The sequence below is a fragment of the Syngnathus typhle genome, linkage group LG15 (assembly GCF_033458585.1).
Source record: "Syngnathus typhle isolate RoL2023-S1 ecotype Sweden linkage group LG15, RoL_Styp_1.0, whole genome shotgun sequence".
NCBI lineage: Eukaryota > Metazoa > Chordata > Actinopteri > Syngnathiformes > Syngnathidae > Syngnathus > Syngnathus typhle.
The window spans coordinates 7829517-7850907 of record NC_083752.1 but is presented as its reverse complement, the minus strand read 5'-3'; the positions used below and the strand labels follow the sequence as shown (position 1 = coordinate 7850907).

Below are 21391 nucleotides of genomic sequence, written 5' to 3'. Positions count from 1 at the left end.
TCTGCTTTGTACAGACAAAAAAAATCAAGCCGAAACATTCACTCCAATGATTATCAATTAGGGCAAATTTAGCAATACAAAAAAAAAAAATCTAACCGCTTATTAAATATATATAAATGTCCCAATTTAATTTGTGTTCACTTACTGCAGACTGCTAAAATTAAATGTGCTTTATTAAAAAAAACTCACGTACCGTCATTCCTAAAAGAAATTATAATACATACAAGGATAAAGCCAACAGTCTCAACTAGTTTTACTTTGTTTCTCTCCACAACATGGATAATCAAGTCAATTAGTTTTCTTCAAACCAGTAATAACAAAAGATAAATAATAATCAGAACAGCATTAATATTGGTCAGGTTAATAACATCAAGCTCATAAAGCAGAAAAAAGGGTCTGAGACAACTGCTCTCTAAAAGAGAAGAGCTTTTAGGGGGGGAGGGGGTCACATGGCAGGATAACAGCGCACACAATGCAAGAGAACTGAATTAGTGGACCTCCTCAAACAACATTGGTTGCATTAATGATGACCACGTGCTGTATCTCTGAACGTGGGGCTTCAGTGATTATGATGCACTTGCTTGGGAAATACTGGTAAATCAAAAGCAAAGCAACAGATAAAAGCAGATGAAAGAAAAGAGTACATTTTCTGTAGCTGTCGAAATACAGTGCTTCTCTGGGCTGCACTGAGACCATGTGTGGTTTGGGACTTCTACGTCTGCCTCGTTCAGTTAGTGGGTTGCTTCCATCTGAATTTCTTTTTGACAAAAGTTCTCATTTTTTCTTGCCAAAGAAGCTGAACCTTTTCTCACGATCCTTATCTTTGCCATCTTTGTTGCGCATGGCCACGGCTCCGGTATCGCCTGAGCCAGGCGAGATGGGGGACATCGGGGGCATGGTCATGGCGCGGCTGAGAGCCCGCGGACCTCCGGGCGAGTCTCCTGAGCCCGATGGAATGGAACTGATGATGGAGCGGATCCAAGCGCTCATTTCCGTCTTGAGGTGGACAAAAGACACTTGTAATCAACCAATTCACAGCACAAATACATACAAGATATTTAGAAAGTCCATTGTATATCACCTCATCCTTTGCTTGGAATAGGAACTCTTTTCCATCTCCTAGCCTGAAAGCACACCGTTCTCAAGGTCAGTTCACTCTGACGCTAAAGGGTGGTACATTTACGATATTTTTTTTTAATGCAGCTCAGTTGTTTTTGCGCATCCATCCATTCAAGTAGAAAATACAGTAATAAGGCAAAAGTGAGGTAATCCACTCACCGGAGCTTGAATACATGTTTCCTCTTCTTATAGTCATGTGCGACCTCACAGACAGCCTCTCCAAGGCTGATGGGGACCTCTCCGTGGTATGGAATCCCATTTGTGGCACTCTTGCCATCTTTATAGAAACCCAGACTTCCTTTTCTAAGGACGCAGTACACGTTCTGCCATGACCTGCGAGATGACACAAAAGTAATTGGAAGTGTGTAAATGAACACAACCAAAAAAATGCATTGTTTATTTTGATGTACATGTTTGTTACCTGGTAGCAGCCTTTTTACTGTGCGACTCCATTTCTTGTTTTCGACAAAGTATGCCCTCCATGGTGTCCGGGTCAGCGTCGGCTCCGCCTCGGCCTGGTAACGTGGCAGACGGGTCGAGGCGCGAGGACGCCAAGCCGCTGTCTCGACCTGGTCCGTTTTCCGATTCGGAGCCCTGTGGTTCAGAGCAGAACATTAAGCGGAGGTGGGAGGTGGATAAGCGGAATGTTGGTGGGGGCAAAGCAGCTTTTCACAGGCTGACATGGAAAGCTTGAATGACAGTCGCTTCACGTATATCATCATTAAGTCAGTTCAGCAGGTCCGTATAATGACACATTATGGCAGCACTGCATGTGTGTAACTGTACATTTATGTGCACTTGACACATACAATTACACTACAGCCACACTTCCTGGAAACCTACATGCCACACCTGTCATAAATACTTCAGAAATTACACAGCCCGAAAATATAGATAGTACTCCTATGCTGATAAGAGGGAGGTAGCTAAGGTAACTGGAATATACAGGGAAGGGACTAGAACAAGCTACATATCAAATAAACACATCGCACCACATATACATCTCTACCTTCACTCGCGTCCTGGTCAGTATGAGCACATACATAAGAGCAAATGTACACTTGATCTATGAATGTGAATCATGCCTTGGAGTGCAGTTGCCAAACATGAGGCCATGACAAAATGATAAAGCGATGCTTATGACAGAGCGATGGCACTGCGATTGACCAGGAGCTGAGTGGAGGCTACAAAGCTAACCAAGTCTTGGTACTCACACGCTGCGGCTGCTTTGGTTTACACACGCGCTTAGCCTCTGATTTCGATCCCACTGACAATGATAGCGATAGCGACTGCTGATAAAAACGCAACAGGACATTGTTAAAAATTATACCAGTGTGTCTTTACTAATAAAACAATGCTGTCTTCCCGAGTAGTCTCATTCGTAGACTTCAAACATGATCTTGTCATTTGACAAGTAGTCATTGTGGAATCTAAACATAGATAATGATGATGACGATGTACGTGCCATCCTGCATTTATAACAATGTCGCGACATTGCTGATAAGTCAGACAAAGCAGACAGTACATTTATACAATGTTTCAATGACACAATGACAGACTTAGAATCTAGGCCTTTTTTGGAATGCAAATGAAACAGGCATTACTGACAAGAAATGATTTGATTCACAATGCGAGGGTATCTTTTTGATTGCTTTTAACGATTATTTCTCTTCAAAACTGAATGTGAATCACCAAAGGCAATCTCTCACCTGTGACGTGTCATTGTCACTGTGTACTCCGTTTACAGACGCCGACTGATTCAGTGTGGTCTGGTCCAGACTGGTTCTGTGTTTGATAAAGTGAGTGATAAGACTCATTAGCAAACATAATGTTGACACTGTGTACCCGCGGCTTTATGTTTGATACAAATCAACCTTTGCTTTTTACCTGGCAGCTGAGTCATGCACTTGACTTTCTGCCTCAGATTGCACCACTTCCTCCACCGGCGCTAGGGTGGGGGGCCGTCGCGCCCTCTCCTCTTCCTCGTGCCTCCTCTGAATATCCTGCTCCTCCAGCTGAAAAACACCCACTCAGTTACCATTTCTAAAATGAAGCCCTCAAAACTGAAGAATTAAACCTTACGTCACAACTTTCTTTGAATTTAGTCTACTCACTGTGGTAAGTTTCTCCAACTGGACAAAACGCTCCTCCCAGGAAGCGGCGAGTTTCTCAAAGGCCTCGTGGCGCTTTATTAGACTTTCCACCTCATCGACGTTGGAGCCGAGGTCTGCTGTCCGCACGAGAGGTTCTTGCCCGGCCAACCAAGACTCGGCAACGTAGGCGTCACGTCCAAACTGCAATACCTCGAGCACTGAAAGGCAAGCAAAGGGGAGAAATGTAGTTTCACTTTTGTGCAATGGAAGCAAATGTCATTGCCAGCAGTAAAAGATTAGGTCACATACTAATTTGTAAATAGTCCATCTTGTCCTGCCACTTTTTGTTGATTTTGTCTCTCTTTTCTTGTAACTGAGCAAGCTTTTCCCGGATCTGAAAATGAAGATGTGATGAGCAACGACATGGTCATAATGTTTATTGTAAAGGGTGAATCACAGCAAGAGAAAATGACCTCTTCTGTGGCGTAGTGGTTATTGTTGATGAGTGTGTTCCCCATGTCAAAACAAGCTGTGAAGCTGTCTGCTCGGGTCTCAATCTCCGACTTGATGTCTTGATGATTTGCAATGACCAGGCCTGCGGAAGAGACATCCCTGCAACAACAGAATACAAAGTCAGGTACGGGCGGCTATGATAAAAAACTCATCATGTACTAACCTGGGGCTGTCATGCGCATCGATCTGCAGGTTGACCCCATCCATCCAGAGCATGAGGTCTCTCACCATGTTGAAGAAGCGAAACTTTTCCACGGTGTCGAGGAGGAGCACCCTACGGGATTCGCCGGCCTTAAGAAGACCTTCCCAGGCGGCGCTTACAGCATGTTCACTCCGGTTAATGTCATCAGCTTTCTCTCCGGCGTAGGCCTTCTGCAGCCGCGCAGCATCATCTTGCACCTGGTTCACCTTGGGGTAAAAAGACAAAATGGAGAAAGTCCTCCTTCCACTCACAAAGCCTTTTATCAGTAGGTCAGGTCACCTGTCCGCTGAGGGCCTGAATGTCATTTTCAAAAGTATTGTGCTGTCTGTGTAGATGCTGGACAGTGTTCAGATCCCGGCCAAGGTCAGACGGCAATGCCTCTCGCTTCTCCTTAACGCGGCCGAGAACTTCCATGGCATCCTGATGGAAGCGGTGTAGCTCATACGAGGCTGCTAACATCTGCGTGCGTGTGTCAATCAGCTCCAGCAGGTCGGCCCAGGCCTCGTTTAGCCCGTCCTTCCACTCGGCCACGCTGGCGTTCTCCGGGTGACCGGACTCAATGAGGTCGTCTGCCAGTCCGTTTACGCCGTCCACGCGCTCTTGGCCAATTGTGCTCGTGTCGCGGGCAAACTCACGGAACTTGTCCCTCAGCATCTGTGGGAAGTAAAAATAATTTCAGCTACATTTTCCATAGCATAGCACCATCATCAGGACACGCCGGCGGTGGAATAAAACGTACCGTGACATGCTCATAGTCCTGTCCTAGTTCATGCGAGCCAGCAACCATCTCCCTTTCTGCGATCCACTGTTCCAAATCATCCACCTCCCGCTTTAACTGGGTCAGACGAAGTCTTTCCTGAAGCCTCCCGCGGCGCTCCTCCGCCAGGTCTTTCAACCCGGCGTACAACTTGTCAACTTGTGCTTGTCGTAATGTGATTCTGTCACTGTCAAATTGAAACACAAAGCATGCCAATCAGTCGTTTGGAGTGTACTTTGCTCATAAACAGGTGTGAGAAAACAGTCGATGCATTGTCTAACCTCTCTGGGTGTTCACTGGTAACCATTAACCGGCTGCTGTTGGCTAACTGGTGAATGGTCTGGGCATAGTCTTCGAGTGCTTGTTCCAGAGTCTGGTGCTTTTTCACCATCACTAGAGCACTCTGCTCATCCTGAGAGGCAAACAGTTACATGCATTTTCAATGAAGTCTGCCCGATTTGTTTTGTCTCACCTTTGCCTTCTCTTCCGACATCATGTGCAATTCCTGCTCTCCCATCCAGGCCTCTGCCTCCGCCGCATCGGCGTAGAACTGCTGCGCTCGATTGGCCTCCACCAGACGAGCGTGGCGTTTGTCGGTCTCGCCAATCAGCTGGTCCCAAAGCTCTTTCAGCTCAACAAGGCGCTCCTCTAGAATAGACTGTCGCTCGCTGTCAACCTGGCTTTGAGTCTTTCCTCGCTTATGGATGTCATCAATGCGGGGTTGATGTCCCTGGATTTCCTTTTGCAGCGTCTGAATCAGAAACAAAAGACATGATCGGTTTGTGTGGATGCTGTTCGGATTGGACACAATCAGAAAATCTCTTTCCTGAATTATGGATGAATGCATGATTTATCCCATTTCCGAGGCTAAAGGTTGAAGTCACGATACCTGGTTCTTCTTGATAAGTAGCTGCACTGTAGGAAGATCCTTTCCATGCTCTGTGGAGGTTGCCAAGGGCATCCGTTCTTTCACCCACAACTATAGGAATGACATTTTGGTCAAGTATGAATGAAGAATATTCATTTTTTGTAATCTTGAAAATTAACAAACGTTAACAAATATATTTACTGATGCAATTTTCCTGCTAACCAGCCAAAATAAAACACCAATGATTTTACACAAACTATCTTCAGTCGAAACAGCAAGTGACTTTGAAATCCTGTTAATAGACTTTTTTTTTTTTAATCCAATATATAAAAATTAAACTCACTATTTCATCTTCTAGGTCTCTATTGAACTGATGTGCCTCTTTGGATGCAAGTAGCCGCTGTCTCCTCAGTATAAGAGGTTCCTGAAGGCTGGAAAAGCTGTCAGTCACGCGCCTTTGTTGACCGTCCACCTCAGAAATTCCAGCATCTTCCTGAGACAAAGCCAAGGCTTGAGACTGCAGTGACTGCACCTCCTTCTCCCTGACCTCCATCTGGTGCTCCAGCATCTACACAGGCACAAAACAGAGTGCGAGACAATCAGTATTATTTGTCACTACCAAGACATCACTAGCGTGGTCTACCTGATGCTTCTTGAGCAGGATGTTGACACTGGTCAAATCCTTGCCATAATCGTCACTATGCAGTTGACCGTCAAGGTTCTTCACCCAGCCATCCAGAGCACAGCAGCTTTGTGTAAACAGCTCTGCCCGATTAGCATCAAACAAGCACTGGGCTTTGGTGCGGGTGGTGCTCTCTAACTCCTCCCACTGACGCTGAAGGTCCTCCAGGGTTTGCTGAACAACAGGTTTCAACTCTGGCTTCTCTGCCACAAGAGCCTGGCCCTCCTGATATGAGACAAAGTGACACGCATGAAAATGATTCTTGATTTCATCTCTGGGTGTAATTTTACATTCACACCTTATCGATTTTGTCCAGCCAGTCTTTGTTAGAGGCCAGCTCTGCCATGAAGGCCTGGTGTTTTTGCCACTTGCTGTGAAGATTTCGAGCCTCATCATAGGACATGTCCTGAGCCGTCAGCATCTTCTCATTAATCCATAATGTGAGCTAAACAATAGCCAAAGGATATTAGGCAACAATGTTATCATTTGGGTTATTTCTACAAATGTGCTATATCCATACCTCCTGTCCATCTTGGAGGAAGTGCTGCAGTTCACGATTATCCTTAAGTTTTGCCAGTAATTCATTGGCGGTGTTCTTGTTTTTGAGATGCCTGGTCAAAGACGGCGAGATCATTAAATTGTGATGTCTTCACGAACGACAAATGACCTGTTTGAAATATGCTCCAACCTTTCCTGAATAGAATCCACTTTCTCTTGGATCTTATCCGAGTTTGCGTTGCCATCGTTAATGAGGCGCCTTCCCGCCTCCACAACACCCGTTATCTTCTCCTCGCTGGCTTCTGTGGTGGTGAGGAAATCTTCATATTTTTTAATGGCCTCGTCCGCTCCTTGGAGACTTGCCGGCATCTCTGTGTGGGATAATACGTACTCCTACAAAGAGAGGAAAGGAATGTTCCGTATGAACTGTAATCTAATTCTGCTCTTTCTTGACAAGCACTTTAACACAAAATACAGTGACGCCGGGACATATTACAGACATCATTTTAGAAAGGAATGTTTTTTTTTCTGTCTGGGTTCAACTGGCTAATTATCTAGGTTTAACATGTCTTTTGTTACTCATTCATGACTGCAACATTGTGATTCTCCGCTCAGCACACCAACCGGCAGTCTAGTATTTGCTCAAAGCTAGCTCAGACTGTATATTTTTAGAACCATTGTGATCGTAGGAAGAAGCCTTGGTTTTGCAGTTTTTTCCTAACCTGGTTATTGAGGAAGGCCTCCGCCTGCTTTGCATCCCTCAAGAAGGTCTGGAAGTCGAATGCTTGGGCCAAAAGACTGTGCCGGTTCTCCCACATTTGACGCAGCTCATGCCAGCCGGTATCCAAGGCCTGGAGTCTTTGGGCCAAGAACATGTGCTGGGCATCCGTTTGACCTTGGGTCACCTCCTCACCGACCACTCGCATCTTCTCGTAGTCGTCCTTATAGTTATCCACCTCATTTTTGATATTCTCGTGCTGGGCTAGCAAACTCTCAGCCTCAACCAGAGAGGTGGGAATGTCCTCCGAGGCCACGGCTGTCTGGGTGCGGGATAGCCACGACTGGAAGTCATCAAGATCCCTGAGGAAGCCCTGCAGCTTGCTGGCCTCACCCAGAGACTCTTCACGCCGTTTCATGGTGGAGTTCAACTCCTCCCACACTTGCTGTATTCCTGCCAGGCGATCTTGTATCTCCCCTGCTTGATCTGGATGCTCTTTAGCCAGTTTTTTGGCCTCCTCTTTCAGGTCATTTAACTTCCCCTGTAAGGACACAAACAAGAATTTTTAACTCCTTCATGGTTCCACATTCCAAGAGTGAGGTTACTACATACCTGGATAGCTTCGAGGTCTCTCTCCATGCCGGTGAGTTTGCGCTGTAGCGCCATCACTCCAGTTAGATCATTTCCCAAGCTCTGAGTAGATTCTATCACTTTGGTCTTTTCTTTCATCCAACTTTGGATCTCATTACATTCCAAGTGGTAATTTTGGATATTGAGGGCTGACTCCAGGCCTTGTTTCTTTTGACCAGCCAGTTTCTGGAATCCTTTCCATCTAGGGATGATAGCGACGGTAATTATTTATGTTGTGTTGCTTTGTGCCTGGGTCATTAGGGGCATCGTGTGTCATTTCTAACCTATTGTTCAGATGATCACGTGTCTGATGGATTTGGTCTTTGTTGCAGTTGTCTGAAGTCAGCAGCTGCTCAGCCACCCGGTTCACATCGGTGACACTGGTCCCTATGTTGTTCATTTCTGGTTCTAGTGTGTCAAACCTTAAGCCACAAGACAACTCAATTCATCGACTGTACTAAATTCGTGCAAAGTTTAATTAAAATGGGCCGTCTACCATACAACGGTGTCAGCATGTTTCCATTCTTTGATTGACAGGTCAGAGCAAAGCAAGTCCAACTAGGAAACGCATCTAACAATCTAATAATCAGCAGCTCCGGTGAGTTATGAAGCGTTTAATCGATTTCTTTTTCATGTTTTTGTCATGTTATTAGATTAATATTGATTCTAAACTGCTCCAGATGATGTTTGTGGCACAGCTGTGTATTGTTTATATTGTGTTTTTGTGTAGTATTGATGGATTCTGAAATTGCAGTGTGATAGTCTTGAAGACTCAAGTACCAGTTGCACGGCCCGCCATTGCATTCCAAGCTGTTCCTTGCGTATAATGGAAAGGAAATCCATCAAATTGTATAATTGCTGTGTTTTATTTCAATTACTTTGCGAGACTAATAAATGCTGTAATAGTCCTCATTGTTGTTTTTGACACTGACCTCTGCTGCACCACTTCCAAGTCTTCGAGTTTGGTCGGGATCTCCATGCCATGTAACCACTTCTCTTTTTCTTCCACCCAAAGCTGGCAGGCACCCGCCTCACTGAACATACGATAAAGTGCTAAAGCACCTTCCAGGGCCTGACGCCGAGACACTGACAGGGATTGTAGCTCATTATAGCGCTCCTCAATAGCAGGGAGCCGGCCCTCCACCTAAATCGACAATAAATTGTTAATTCAGTACTACAGAAAAGATTACATCATTTGGAGTGCATGGAAAAACAAACTAAGCACACCTCTGGGAACTTAGCATGGGATTGCGGCAGTGCTTGGTTCTGCTCAAGCAGGGATTCAATGAGGGGCTGGTGGCTCTTAATCTCTTCCTCTACTTCCCTCTGCTTGCGAGCGAGAGTTTGGGTGGAGAACTCGTCATGGCCCACATCCTGACTAGACACCTGTCTTAGAGTTTCCATGAGCCAAGCATCCATGTCATTGGCATCTGTGAGGAACTGATGCAAGGCCACGGAGTCTTTAAGCTTCTGTTCTCTCAGTTTTGTCGTCTGCGAAAAAGAACAAGAAATCCAATTGAGTTTTACTGGGGCATACTTGTCAAGTACTTTTAAAGAACGTTGATGGCCACCCACCTCTTCCAGATGTGTCCACTGCGCACGAATGTCTTTAATATTCTCTCTGACCTCTGGGGCTCCAAAGTGTCCCTCGTTCACCAAAGCTTCCCCTGCAGCAATGCTGTTACCCAGCGGGCCGTAGCGTGCTGCCATCTCATCCCTGAAAGCCTCGTGTTTACTGAGCAGGTGAAGGGCAGAAGTAAGGTCGCGGCCGCACTCCCCGCTGGTCAGGATCTGCTCTTGCTCTCTGATCCAGGCTGCTTCCTCTCCCAAGTCCCACAGAAATTGCCAAAGACGACGAGAGTCCTCCAGGCGTTCTCTGCGCTGTCCGGCAAGCCGGCCGAGTTCCTCATAGGCTTGGCCCAGAAGGTCGACTTTTTCACTAACTAGCCCTGGCTCACACGGTGTGTAAGCTGGTAATTAAAAGGGAAAGAAAACACAATTATAAATATAGTGTAAAATAGTCTCACTGAACAGAATGTGAAATTAATGATTTTAACCTCACCCTGGTCATGAGAAGTGAAGCGTTTTGCAGCTCCCTGCACTGCTTTGATTCTCTCAGCCTGAGCTGAAATATCAGCTTCGACGAGAGTATGCTTCTGAAGTAGGTCCAAAACATCATGTAAATGTTTGCCACTGTCTGGGGACTGCAGACGACTCTACACACACACACAAAACAATCAATGGTACAAAACTACCAAAGTGAGGAGCGTGTAACTGCTAATTACTCGCGATAAATTGGCACCATGTATGAAACACGTCAGTACCTTCATGTCGGCCATCCAGTCCATGATGTAACGCATCTCTTCAAACAACCTCTGTAGGTCTCGATGAGCATTCAGCCGTTCTCTGCGTGCAGCGATGAGCTCCTTGAGGTATTCCCAGAGACGAAGCACATTGTCCCTTCTTGCGAGCACGCGTCGCACATCATGGTATCCCTCAACTTCCAGCTCTTTGGCAACAGCCTCAACGGCAGCCACACGCTCCCAATATGCACCGATGTCCGTCTCGATTGCCTCGTGTTTACGGGTGGCAGCTTCCACCGCTCCCAAGTCAGTTCCAAAATTGTCCTGAAAATGAAACAAAATGAATCAAATTCCATTTCCCATCAAATGTGTTTCTAATGCGGCTCTAGAAAAATTGCAAAGAATTACCTGAGACACCAGCCGCTGATTCTCACTTAGCCATGTTTCCCGCATAGCAGCTTTGCGGTCAAAACGTGCTGCAAGCATTTCCAGCTTTTCTTGACGAATGAGTTCATTTCTGAGTGCCAACTCACGTTCATGCTCCGCCTTTTCAAGTCGCTCCCATGCCTACGCATACAGGAATTGTAAGCACAATACCCTAACTACTACTACAAAGACTAATGAACGCATGCAATACCTTATTGATGTCAGAGATGAGTTTTCCCTCCCTGGGCGTGTAAACTTTCTGGTTGTTTGCTCTCATCTTGCTCTGGATGGTGAAGAGCAGGACCTCCAAGTTACCTTTCTCCGTGAATCTGTAGCGACAAGCAATGTGTTAAAAACATACTAAAGACCAAGAACGGGACATTCTCCGTTACTCACTTGGGTGGTTTCTCCACAGTACGGTAAGAATTAAAAGCCTGGAGCTGATTCTGCACACCGTTGAGTGAGTTGGCTAGCTGCCGATCGTTCAGTGTCACGATTGTCTGCTCAATCCACTCCAGCAGTTCTGAAGCCAAGGTCTCATACTTGTCGATCAGCTGATCTGCCTCAATGGCATAGTCAAGAACCTGCAAGAGAGCTCGAAGGATTAAAACAACTGGATATGACTGGATATATCCTTTCATTCATTTAAATGTATGAACGTTAAATTAATTTAGAGGGCAGCTAACCTTGCCAATACGTTTGCCCTCCACTGCTAGCGCTTTCATCTTTGAGAAGTAATGGTAGTAGGTCGCCACATAGGTAATGATGGACTTTTCATCTGGCTGATCAACATTAACATCTGGAGGGGGGGGGGGGGGGGAAATAGAGTTACGAGTTCATATTTTGAAGTAGATTGTCAGAGCACACTGCCATGATGTTGTGCTATCTATCTACTATAATTGAGGCTGGTAATCCATCAATCCCGCCACGGAATTAGTGGTTCAGTAGAAACGCACATTACATAAGGCTTTGTGTGTTTGTAGCGGATCTAATCACTCACCTTCTGGGTCCAGTAGCTTAGTAAGGCCCAGCTCCTTTTCGGCCACATTGAAAGCATTTTGGAGATTGTAATGAGCGTTGGACCTTTTCAGGGTGTCAAACTCAATCAGGTCGGGTCTGGAGAGGCCAGGAAACAATTATTATTTTAATAGCAACAAACTGCAGGGTGGAAGAGACGATTGAAATGCATCATCACCTTTTATGCTACAGAGAATTAGACCTTGAAATAAAATTTACAATGTATTAAAAAAACGATTAGTCTCTGATGATAAACCAGGAAATTGAAAATAACCAATTGAAGGAGGCGACGACTCAAACAATTCTATCATATGCTGCCTCCTCTCCTCTATATCTTGAACAGGTATGTTAATTGTAATGCCAGTGTTTTTTTTATATACTGTAGGTATGCTTCAGTGACTGAGAGCAAATTTCAATAACATTTAACCACTGTATCATTGCAGTTTTAGTTTTCAGCCTGTCACAAATGTACTCATAGCTTAGCAAGCTATTCGAAAAACTATTACGGACTGGATGTGAAATTGACCTACCGAGAATGGCTCTACATATCAAATAAGTAGGTTATTATTTCTGTGATCTAGGTCATCTCACGCCCACTTTTATTTTTATCTTTAGCCATCCTACAGACTGAGAAGACCTGAATAAAAAAACCTCTGAGGAGTGTGATGGCACTGCAACAAGTGATAATACCCCCCTTCCCAAAATGCAAAGGGCGCACAACGGGTAGTTTCACTGCACATACCAATGTAGTAAGTAGCATGAGTACAAGGAGATGTCAATGACCTGTGTTTGTGTACGATGGCATTGAACGCTAGACCATCCCGCCAGCTGGTAGTGAAGTTGTGGATGTTGACATTGGGATAGCTGCGGAGGCCAGGACAGACGTGATAAATCATTAACATGACACATCCAGCAGCATAGTAGCGTAAATGGCTTAACATTGGAGACAGATGATGACTGTTCTCGACATCTGATTTCTCACCCGGCGGTTTTCATTTGGCACCACAGGAGAAGGGCATCTTTTGCCGATTTCTTCTCTTTGTTGTCCTCAGTCTCCACACTGATGTCCTGAATCTGTGAACACATCAATTGTTAATTTAGAATGGTGCCAACGGAAGCACGAGATAGAATTTGGCATTTTGGCAATGGGGATTGTTAACATTACCTGGAAGCGAAGAATTATGGTCCAGATGAGCCCCAGGGTAAGACGGTGATTCCCATCCACAATATCATGTGATCCCATGTTTTCTAGATGGACCTTTTGTTCTTTGAGGAATTGCAGCGCTTTATCGACATTTTCTAAGCAGTGGATACGCATGCGTCCTTTAGTGGGCTTTGGCTGTTAAGCGACAGAGGCAAAAAAGATCCAGGTTGTAAATGCGAGGAGGAGAGAAATAGTCACACATAAAAATGATTAAATGAAGCACATGATCTGTCCTTCCTCATCACTTTTGGTGCCAGGGGGAGACAGAGATTTTTTTTTTTTCTGAGATACTGACCAGCTGTTCTCCTGAGAGTACTTCCAGCAGGCGGATAAGCATGCGCCCGTCACGCAGGTCCGTGTACAGGTCACCGATGCGACAAGTCACTCGGCCTAAGTGAGAGTTCACCCATTTGGTAAAGGTCTTCTTCTGTACCGCTTCACGCTCATCTGGAAAGGAATCACAAGAAGGGAGGAATGTTTTGAATGTTTCAAGTAGACATATGGAGCAGGGTTCTAATCAAGAGTCTAATCCTTGTCTACCAGCTAAAAAGGTGGCCTCATTTCTAGGACATTAGCGCTCCCTTTTAAAAATGCTATTCTAGTATGGCCCAAAGTGACATTAACGCAATAAAAATATTGCAGTTATTTGTATGCATGACCATTCAAAGTAAACATCTTGAGTATTGCAGTCACATGAAATTTGCCACGCTGCACGTTTCTAAAAGGAAAAAAAAGTCCAATAGGGTAAAGTTCACTGAACATGAGGAAACATAAGACGGTAGTTGTGTAATCAACCGCTCCAGCGACAATTTAGAGGGCAAAAAAAAAAAAAAAAAAGATTTTAAAACTTCACACATGCTTGCTAAGGTGGAGCAATATTGAAGCACTTGAACTATTGCAGGCTGAATGAAAGTGCTTCCTCTTTGAGCTCTTTCACGTTTTAAAAGGGAGAACGTAATAGTTAAACTCCTTTAGCAACTTTACTGAAATCTTTCACACAAATCTATTCTAGGTTGTGGCTAATTTCTAATGCAACATCTTGCTAACACTTTATCGTCTGACTGCAGATGGCCATCGCGGTTATCCCTGAATGACTTATTAATCAGTCTGTGGTCATTTCAAATACTCAGTGTCACCACTTAGAACTCTTAAGGCCTGTTCAGCACTTACAGGAAAAGAAAGAAACAAGGAATTAATTTTGCAAATGTTCTGTAAATGGCTCCGCTGATAAGAAAACAACAGCTTAATGGAGAAAGCAAATGTAAAAGATTTTGTGGCATTTCCTTTGATATAGCCTATTAAGAAGTAAGATTATTATACCATTTAAAAACCTCATCAACTCCAGTAAAATAAATGGCGAGGCAGAAGAGGTTGGAGTTTCCCACATCTTTGCAAACGCAAATGAGTGTAATTCAAAAGAGCAGTATTGTTGTGTTTCATGGCACACCCTTATTGTTACATGGCACACCTCTATTTAGAAAACTCAACCTGCTATTAAGAATCACTAACTGGGCACTCCACTGACATTTTGTGGTTCGATGTGAAAACGCAAGGCCACATCGCACTTTGGTCATTTTTATTGACGTGACACACAGAGACGGAATGCAGCTATTTGTCGTTGCTAAAATGTCTGAGGTAGTCACGAGGCAAAATGATGTCTATGTCAAACAGTATGGACTCTTAGTTCCTCAAACTATATCATTTTTAATGCTATCAGCGCATTTCTAAAAATGGTATTTTGTTTTTTTATTTGCTTTTATTTTCTTGGTGTGTCTTAAAATGTTCCTTACTTTTATGTACGTAAAATTATGTATTTACAAAAAGTTGCCTGAATGCTCAAGGAAGTGAAGAAGTGGAATATTATGAGAATACATTGAAGGAGGTAACATTCCTCAATAGGCTGGGTCATGTTGTGACAGAACTCTGCCATTGAAGTGGAGACAGCGGACCAGTGGACAGCAGTCTTGCAGACGACGTGCTGCCATAGTAGCCCTCCCTAATGACAAGGCAACTGAACAGCTCATCACTAGCTCCTTTGGTAGAAGAGTACAAACCTTGTACAGGTTATTCTGGACCAGAAAATGCATTGTTATATTCCACAGTATAGTACACCAAATCTGAAATATTGCATTTGAAAAAATCACGCACAACCTGACTTACATGTGGCAGTGAACAAAGATTTACTGCTTCACTTCTCAGCATCTATCTTGTTCAAATTCTGCCAAACCTTTGTGTTGTGGCCAAACACAAGCAACCAGTCCATGACTGTATTCCCTATTCAATGATAAACTACTGACTGGTTGCCCAAGAGAAGATAGGGGAAGTGAGGGGAAAATGAGAAAAAGAAGCATTCTTTGAATTCTCACAATTGAAAAGGAGCTTTATACACAGACACCGAATCGAGTATCACGCTACTGCGATGCATGACACTGCAACTTTAGGTCCGTGTCATCACAGAGGGTAAAAAGTGACCCCGTCTAAAAATAGCTCACCATCGTAAGCAGCATTTCACATGATGTGAAAGTAGAGGACAGTCTATATGACTGATATAGTCAAACATGCAATTAGCTCATCAAAGAGTTCTGATGAGTATTTTTTTTTTTTTTCTCCTTGTGAAGTCTTTTTCCCCTCACTAATCGTGATTTCTGTCAGTATTGGGATGAAACACCCTTGACCCCATAAACTTGACATCCCGCCTCACCCTGAACTTGCATAATGATTGCTTGTGGTCACCATGTCCTCAGAAAGAATGGGTAAACACATGTCTGCTTTCATCTGCTTCAATGCTTGGTCATTCTCTCAGATGATTAGGGTGGAGGAACCAGGAAATCTGTGGGAGTATGACTTTTGTCTTACATTTCAGCTTAGTTATTTGAGGAAAACCAGATACGTGTTATTTTAATGACCAAAGGATAAACACCAGCCTAAACCTCAACCCTCACAAATTTATAGCTCGCATTAAAAATGACACTTTGAGTTGTGATTTCAGGCAAGCGAAATTTTGGTGTCATCCACCTAACTGCAACTGTCAAAACAACAAAGCCAGTGATGGATTTTGTGAATATTTACACCACACGGTATGTCTCAGGAGACACAATTAACACCAACCTAATCATTGCTGTGTAAATGAAACTGCAACTGTGGGTGCAAACTGCAAAGTAGCACAAGGCTGCATCTTGGCCTCACTATGAAAGCGGAAGAGCCTTCGCTCTACTCCGCCACTAAAAGTAGGCTTGTGGTAAAACTGCCACCTTGCAACATGAGGTATTGTATGTACTCTTCTTTTTTCCGCTCACTTACAACCGTTTGAAGTACATGCAGCACGTTTCCTGCTCACAGGCCAATAACACCGAGATATCGGTTATAGAAGCGTACACCTTTCCTTCCTTTGTCAAGTCATGGCATCAATGTACCATTCAGGTCATGCTTCATTGCCATCTGCAGCTGCAGTTGATAAAGCATACATGGGAGGGTGGGGGAAGAGATCGGCCAAGGCCGAATCCCATGGGAGACGAGGCAGAAACAGGGAACTCAAAAGCCACAACATCTGGACCAAAAAAACACGAGCGACCAGTCAACAAGACAGTAATTGTCCCTCGGCCTCCAAAATGGACACTCTCCCGTGACATACTTCCATGAGCAAACTGTCAATGTTGGTCTAACTGTACAAATAAAAGGAGGGAATTTGTATGTGTGTGCTTGTGTCAGTTTCTACTGCTACTGAACTCTATCACAAAGGTAACGTGACTCTTAGATACAGCTGCAGGCCACTTGAGTAAGAGCTTTCCATATATGAAGTTGCAACACTCAGCAGTGAACAACGAGGTTTAAAACTTTACGTTAAACAAAGCGGTGCACGGTGGACAAACAAATACTGTAAAGTACAATATGTGAGTTTAGGCACATTTATTAGAAGAATGTGAATCCAAAAGTAAAAGGAAGCTGTGTGGTCTCACTCCGTTCACAGAGTTGGGGGAAATTGTATTTATTTTGTGTGGGTTATGAGCTGCCATTTCATGTTTTTTAAAACATAACCATGCTGAGAAGGAATTTAGGCCTCACTATGCACGAGTTCAAAAGTCCAAGGAAAGTTAACTCAGTGGGGGTATATGGAAGTAGAACAAAAACAACATTTTGACACCGATTACACTGACAAGCCTCACTAAATGTTAAATTAAAAGTCTAATTTTGTACTTTTAACCTGACCACATAATGCACATACGGTGATTTCTGAAAAAGAATGAGAAAATGTTTCAATTCAAATTAGCATGATATCTCAACATCTTTACTGGGGGAAAAGTGTGAGCGCGCATAGACAAATATTTTTTCTTCAGACATAAATTTAACTATGTGGCTCACGCTTTTGTTACAGTTATCTACTTTAACTGTGGTTAATCAGTTACTTGGTTTATCATTCAATTATTATGCGCCATGGGGTCAGCGCTTGCTTTGTGTGCTTTTGAATTAGTCGAGGTGTACTTGGGTTACATTATTTTGAAATTGGGAAATTCGCTTTTTATGACAGCCTTATATAACATTGTCTCGTTATCAAGACCTAATATTAGTTTAACACTTTGCTCAAATGGTTTCATCATCTACTTGACCACTGTAGTCACATTTAACCACCAATGACGAATACACGATTTCTCTAAAAACACATTTCAATCCAAGGCTTGAAACATTAGGAAACCTGCGTGTCCAAAATAACAGAGCTGGCGGCTCAGACACAAAACTATGTGCATCTACAAATCTATTCCATATCATGAATTCACACGGCTGAAGGAGTGACACCAAGAATGAGCCTTAAGTGCAGTCAAACAGGAAATACAAGTAAGAGTTACTCATAAGACGTGTGACTGTGGCGTGGATATGTGCAGTCACGGCGCCAAACTCATCCAAGTATAGCCTGTTCTGAATCCATTCAAAGTGTAAAACAATGCTCCTTAATATGTAGAAAATTGAAACCTTTTTTGGTCAGTGCTTTTCAATGTGTGTGCACGGCATAGACAGAGTCATGCATTGTAATAAGCTCAGGACAGGTGGCCTAGTAATCAGGTGCCACACTGCCGCCCGCCCGCCCGCCCTGCTTTAGACACTGAGCAGAAGCTTAATGTGTGTGTATTGGCACAAATCCATGATTTAAAAAATAAATAGATACAAATCAAAAGAACTTTTCTTACCTTGCAGCTGTTTAAATCTTCCTTCCAGGATATTTGAGTATTGCACCTGATTGACAAATGCTGCAGGAGACAAGCAGGGCTCTCTGTCTCTGTGCTCCCATTCCATGGCCTTTTCGATGACTTTCCCTCCAAAACAATTCCTCTTCGATACACTATAAATGTGAGCTCTCCTGCATATCACGGCAAAAGGAAAACCTTGCCACTTTAAGACTGCATCAAATCCTTTCAACGGCTAAAGAAGATCAACCGTTAGGATATCCACAAGGTCTTGGTTTATAATTTCCTCTAAATCCTCATGTGTTGAATCAGTTAAGGCAAAAAGTTGGAATCCGACCTTGTCCAATGAAAACGCAAGGGGGGTGTCTTGACTTTAAAAAAAATAAAACTCTGAAGAACAATATAGTCTCTGTTTTACCTCCTCCTGTGAATCATTTCGCACTCGTGTGGAGGTGAAAAAAAAGATTGCAATCTCTTGTGGATCCAGAAAAGGAACACTGACCTGACCGACCGTTCCTCCCAACAAAGTCTTCTTCACATTTGCTGGAGCAGTGCACTGTAGGAAAGGCTAACAGGCTGTGGTCGGATTGCTGTGTAAACAAAGCCTGCTGTGCCCTCCTCGTCTCATTTGCATAAGGTGTGCTTCTCGGGGAGGAGCTTCCAAAGAATAGCTGGTACAAGACTAGAAGGGGGAGGTGCTGAGGCGGACTAAACCATTACGAGCGCTTTGCACCGTGTAACCGGAGGCAGATTACTCATGGCCACCTTAATTCCGTGGACCATAGAGGTGGGGTCGGCCAAGAAGGCACAAACGCTCAAGTGTGTTATCTGGCGTCTAACTGCACTTCCCTCCTTCCTCTTTTCTAAGATAACATTTATTCCTTTTTTTGTGTGTTCCTCAGGACAATGCAGTGATACATGATAAAAACACTTGAGACATGGAGGAAGTTGTTGAGGGCTCGCCCCTTGGCAAGTTCTTTCCTGTCCTAATATTAAATGATGTCTTCCTTTCAGGAAACCTATTAAGCAAGGTTTGAAGTGGACGAGTTTTATCTTGCTAAAACAATTACAGATCAAACTTAATGAAATCATTTGATGCTCTGCTAGATAAAGACAAATACAGAAATAGTCCATTGTATGTCTGCTTCCATTTTCACAGCACTGTCATTTACTCTTTGGGTCTCAAAGCACAATTATAACTGTCAGCTTTGAATGACTATGATGACGAGAAACAATAAGGAACGATGCGCCTACATGTGCAAAGAATTACACACGTTTATAAAGAGCACGAGGACTTTGGGTCATGGCCTTTTTGAATTTAGCAGCCTTTGGTCTGGTCAGGGGGCAAAGTTAAAAGGGACTGTTTGTTTGTTTTTTATTATCCATGTCCTGATGAGCAAGGAGCATCTGGTTTGCTCTCATTAGGAAATGAACTGCCACGGGTCTTATGTGACGGAGTGTTTATGGTAGGGTGGCGGTGGGGAAGAAACTAATGAGATTCAACCAGAACATGCTTCTTCCTGATAAAAGCAATGAACAGAGAAAAGAGAAAGCCGTATGTTCAAGCACTGACACGAGACATGAGAAAACTAATAATTCACGATTGCAGTGGTCTGGTGAATGGACGGACACACAATGGGTGCAGATGGAAGGCAGGAATGAATGAGCTACTCCATGAAACAGCGGTCTCATCCATTAAGACATAAAAGCCATTCAACAGGAAAGGATCCACAGGTCTGAATGGGAGACAAAAACGTGCCAAGTGTACACAGGATGCAAGTCTTGTAAGTTGCAAAAGGCAGGCGGGACCCTTGGCCCGGGGGGAACATTTACCGCGGCATGTCAAAGAATGTGTACATCGAGCCTGTACTTGTCCCACCGAGATGCTATCACAAGTATTCACGTTAGATTGCACATTGTTTTGGTGTCATGATTCAGGCAGGTGACAAAAAAGCTGAGTAGAAGAGCCCTCTAGCTTCCTCTAATAACACGCCAGCTATGATATAATGCCTTGGCGTCACGTCATGAGATGGATGTTGTGTTTGATGGGATCTGAGGGAAGAAATGTCCTTGTTTTTCGACACTCGTATTAAATATCTTATTTGACATGAATTCTGGGTGTTCCTTGCTCCCCTCTGCTGGGATCTCCTCAATACTGCATGTTGCGCCCATCTAGCTTGGGAAACCTCGAAACTCAGAAAACTCTATATGCATGATATGCGCCCCGAACAATAATTTATAGGTTAGTTTCTGCGACTAGGCATTTTATATGTGATACCTTTGAGACTCAACATTATTTCTCTATTACTATGTGGTGTATTGGAAGAGCAGGTCTCTCTCTAACATGGCCCTCTTTTGTATCTATTTCTGTCATGACCTATAATGACAAAATTGCATCTCTTGGACCACATGGAATTGTGTTAGTACCTAATTGGATTTGTTCCGATTACTAGTGGCCTTTGATAGTTTCCTTTAGCGTCATTCCTGAAGTTCTTTGTAGCTTTATGACAAACATTTCTAATGTCCAAATACAAAAGCATTCCCAGTACAATGACTTGTGTCTGCGCACGTTTCGCTGAAAAAGCAACTAAACAAGTTGGGACACTTATGAAACGCTTCACTAAAATGCAGGTCTCAACGGCCCAAGTGATTTTTATTTGATTTGATTTAAAATAGCATCTTCAAAGCTGGACCCACTCAGAGCCAGACTTTGCACACAACCCAAGTGATCCCATCAGCCTTAACTAAGGGTACACTCCGGATCACAATTGAGTCAAAGCAAATGTGGATGATAAACGTCATGTAATCCGCAACCCAAACAAAGACTATTAGTTCAAGATGGATTGCATGCTATCTCTAGACGCCAGTGTTTGACGAAAGTGCAAGCCACCCAGCAAGTCTTTATTGCCCCCCCCCCCCCGTCCTAAAGTGACTGTTCGACTTTCGGCTTACACACTAAATTCAGACTCATTAAATTGGTACCTGCAAGAGCTTTGATGCGCGAGCGCTCAAAGAGGCGCGCCGAACTATTTTCGTTGTCCCATTCGGTCTCTGCCGCCAGGTCCCAGCGGTTGTTGATGTCATTGTACTGCTGCTGGATCTCCAAGCTGTCAAAGTCTGTGGGCGAGATGGTGCTCATGGTGTCCGGGCGTCCAGGGGAGAGGAAAATTCATCCAACCTAAAG

General features: G+C 43.9%; 1 protein-coding gene across 3 annotated transcripts; it reads right to left on the bottom strand.

Moving 5' to 3' along the window:
• Positions 1-155: 155 nt before the first annotated feature.
• On the bottom strand, positions 156-21385 carry sptbn2 (spectrin, beta, non-erythrocytic 2). 3 transcript variants are annotated; one of them, XM_061298868.1, is made up of 39 exons: positions 21190-21385; positions 18211-18330; positions 13326-13477; positions 12992-13165; positions 12809-12900; positions 12610-12690; positions 11810-11925; positions 11496-11608; positions 11206-11393; positions 11021-11138; positions 10792-10950; positions 10405-10707; positions 10143-10296; positions 9656-10050; positions 9308-9571; positions 9013-9224; positions 8365-8502; positions 8063-8282; positions 7455-7991; positions 6923-7125; positions 6755-6845; positions 6533-6679; positions 6196-6459; positions 5896-6120; positions 5574-5663; positions 5157-5435; positions 4966-5096; positions 4667-4871; positions 4207-4581; positions 3889-4133; positions 3686-3824; positions 3522-3606; positions 3234-3430; positions 3007-3134; positions 2829-2904; positions 1541-1713; positions 1279-1452; positions 1082-1124; positions 156-996 (listed from the first exon to the last, which is right to left on the bottom strand). In XM_061298868.1, the coding sequence occupies exons 1-39, from the start codon at positions 21344-21346 to the stop codon at positions 775-777; spliced, it is 7185 nt and encodes a 2394-aa protein (XP_061154852.1). In that variant the 5' UTR covers positions 21347-21385; the 3' UTR covers positions 156-774. The 3 variants fall into 3 exon arrangements, with proteins under 3 accessions (XP_061154852.1, XP_061154850.1, XP_061154851.1); XM_061298866.1 differs by lacking the exon at positions 21190-21385 and having other exon boundaries at positions 18211-18827; XM_061298867.1 differs by lacking the exons at positions 156-996; positions 1082-1124; positions 1279-1452; positions 1541-1713; positions 21190-21385 and adding an exon at positions 1723-2411 and having other exon boundaries at positions 18211-18828.
• Between the last annotated feature and the right edge of the window lie 6 nt (positions 21386-21391).

Excerpts from the sequence above, each read along its gene's own strand:
- sptbn2 (XM_061298868.1), bottom strand. The coding sequence starts at position 21,346 with ATGAGCACCATCTCGCCCACAGACTTTGACAGCTTGGAGATCCAGCAG. Across the intron at positions 11,926-12,609 it reads GCCATCGTACACAAACACAG|ACCCGACCTGATTGAGTTTG; the intron begins GTCATTGACATC and ends TGGCCTCTCCAG. Across the intron at positions 2,905-3,006 it reads GTGCATGACTCAGCTGCCAG|AACCAGTCTGGACCAGACCA; the intron begins GTAAAAAGCAAA and ends TATCAAACACAG.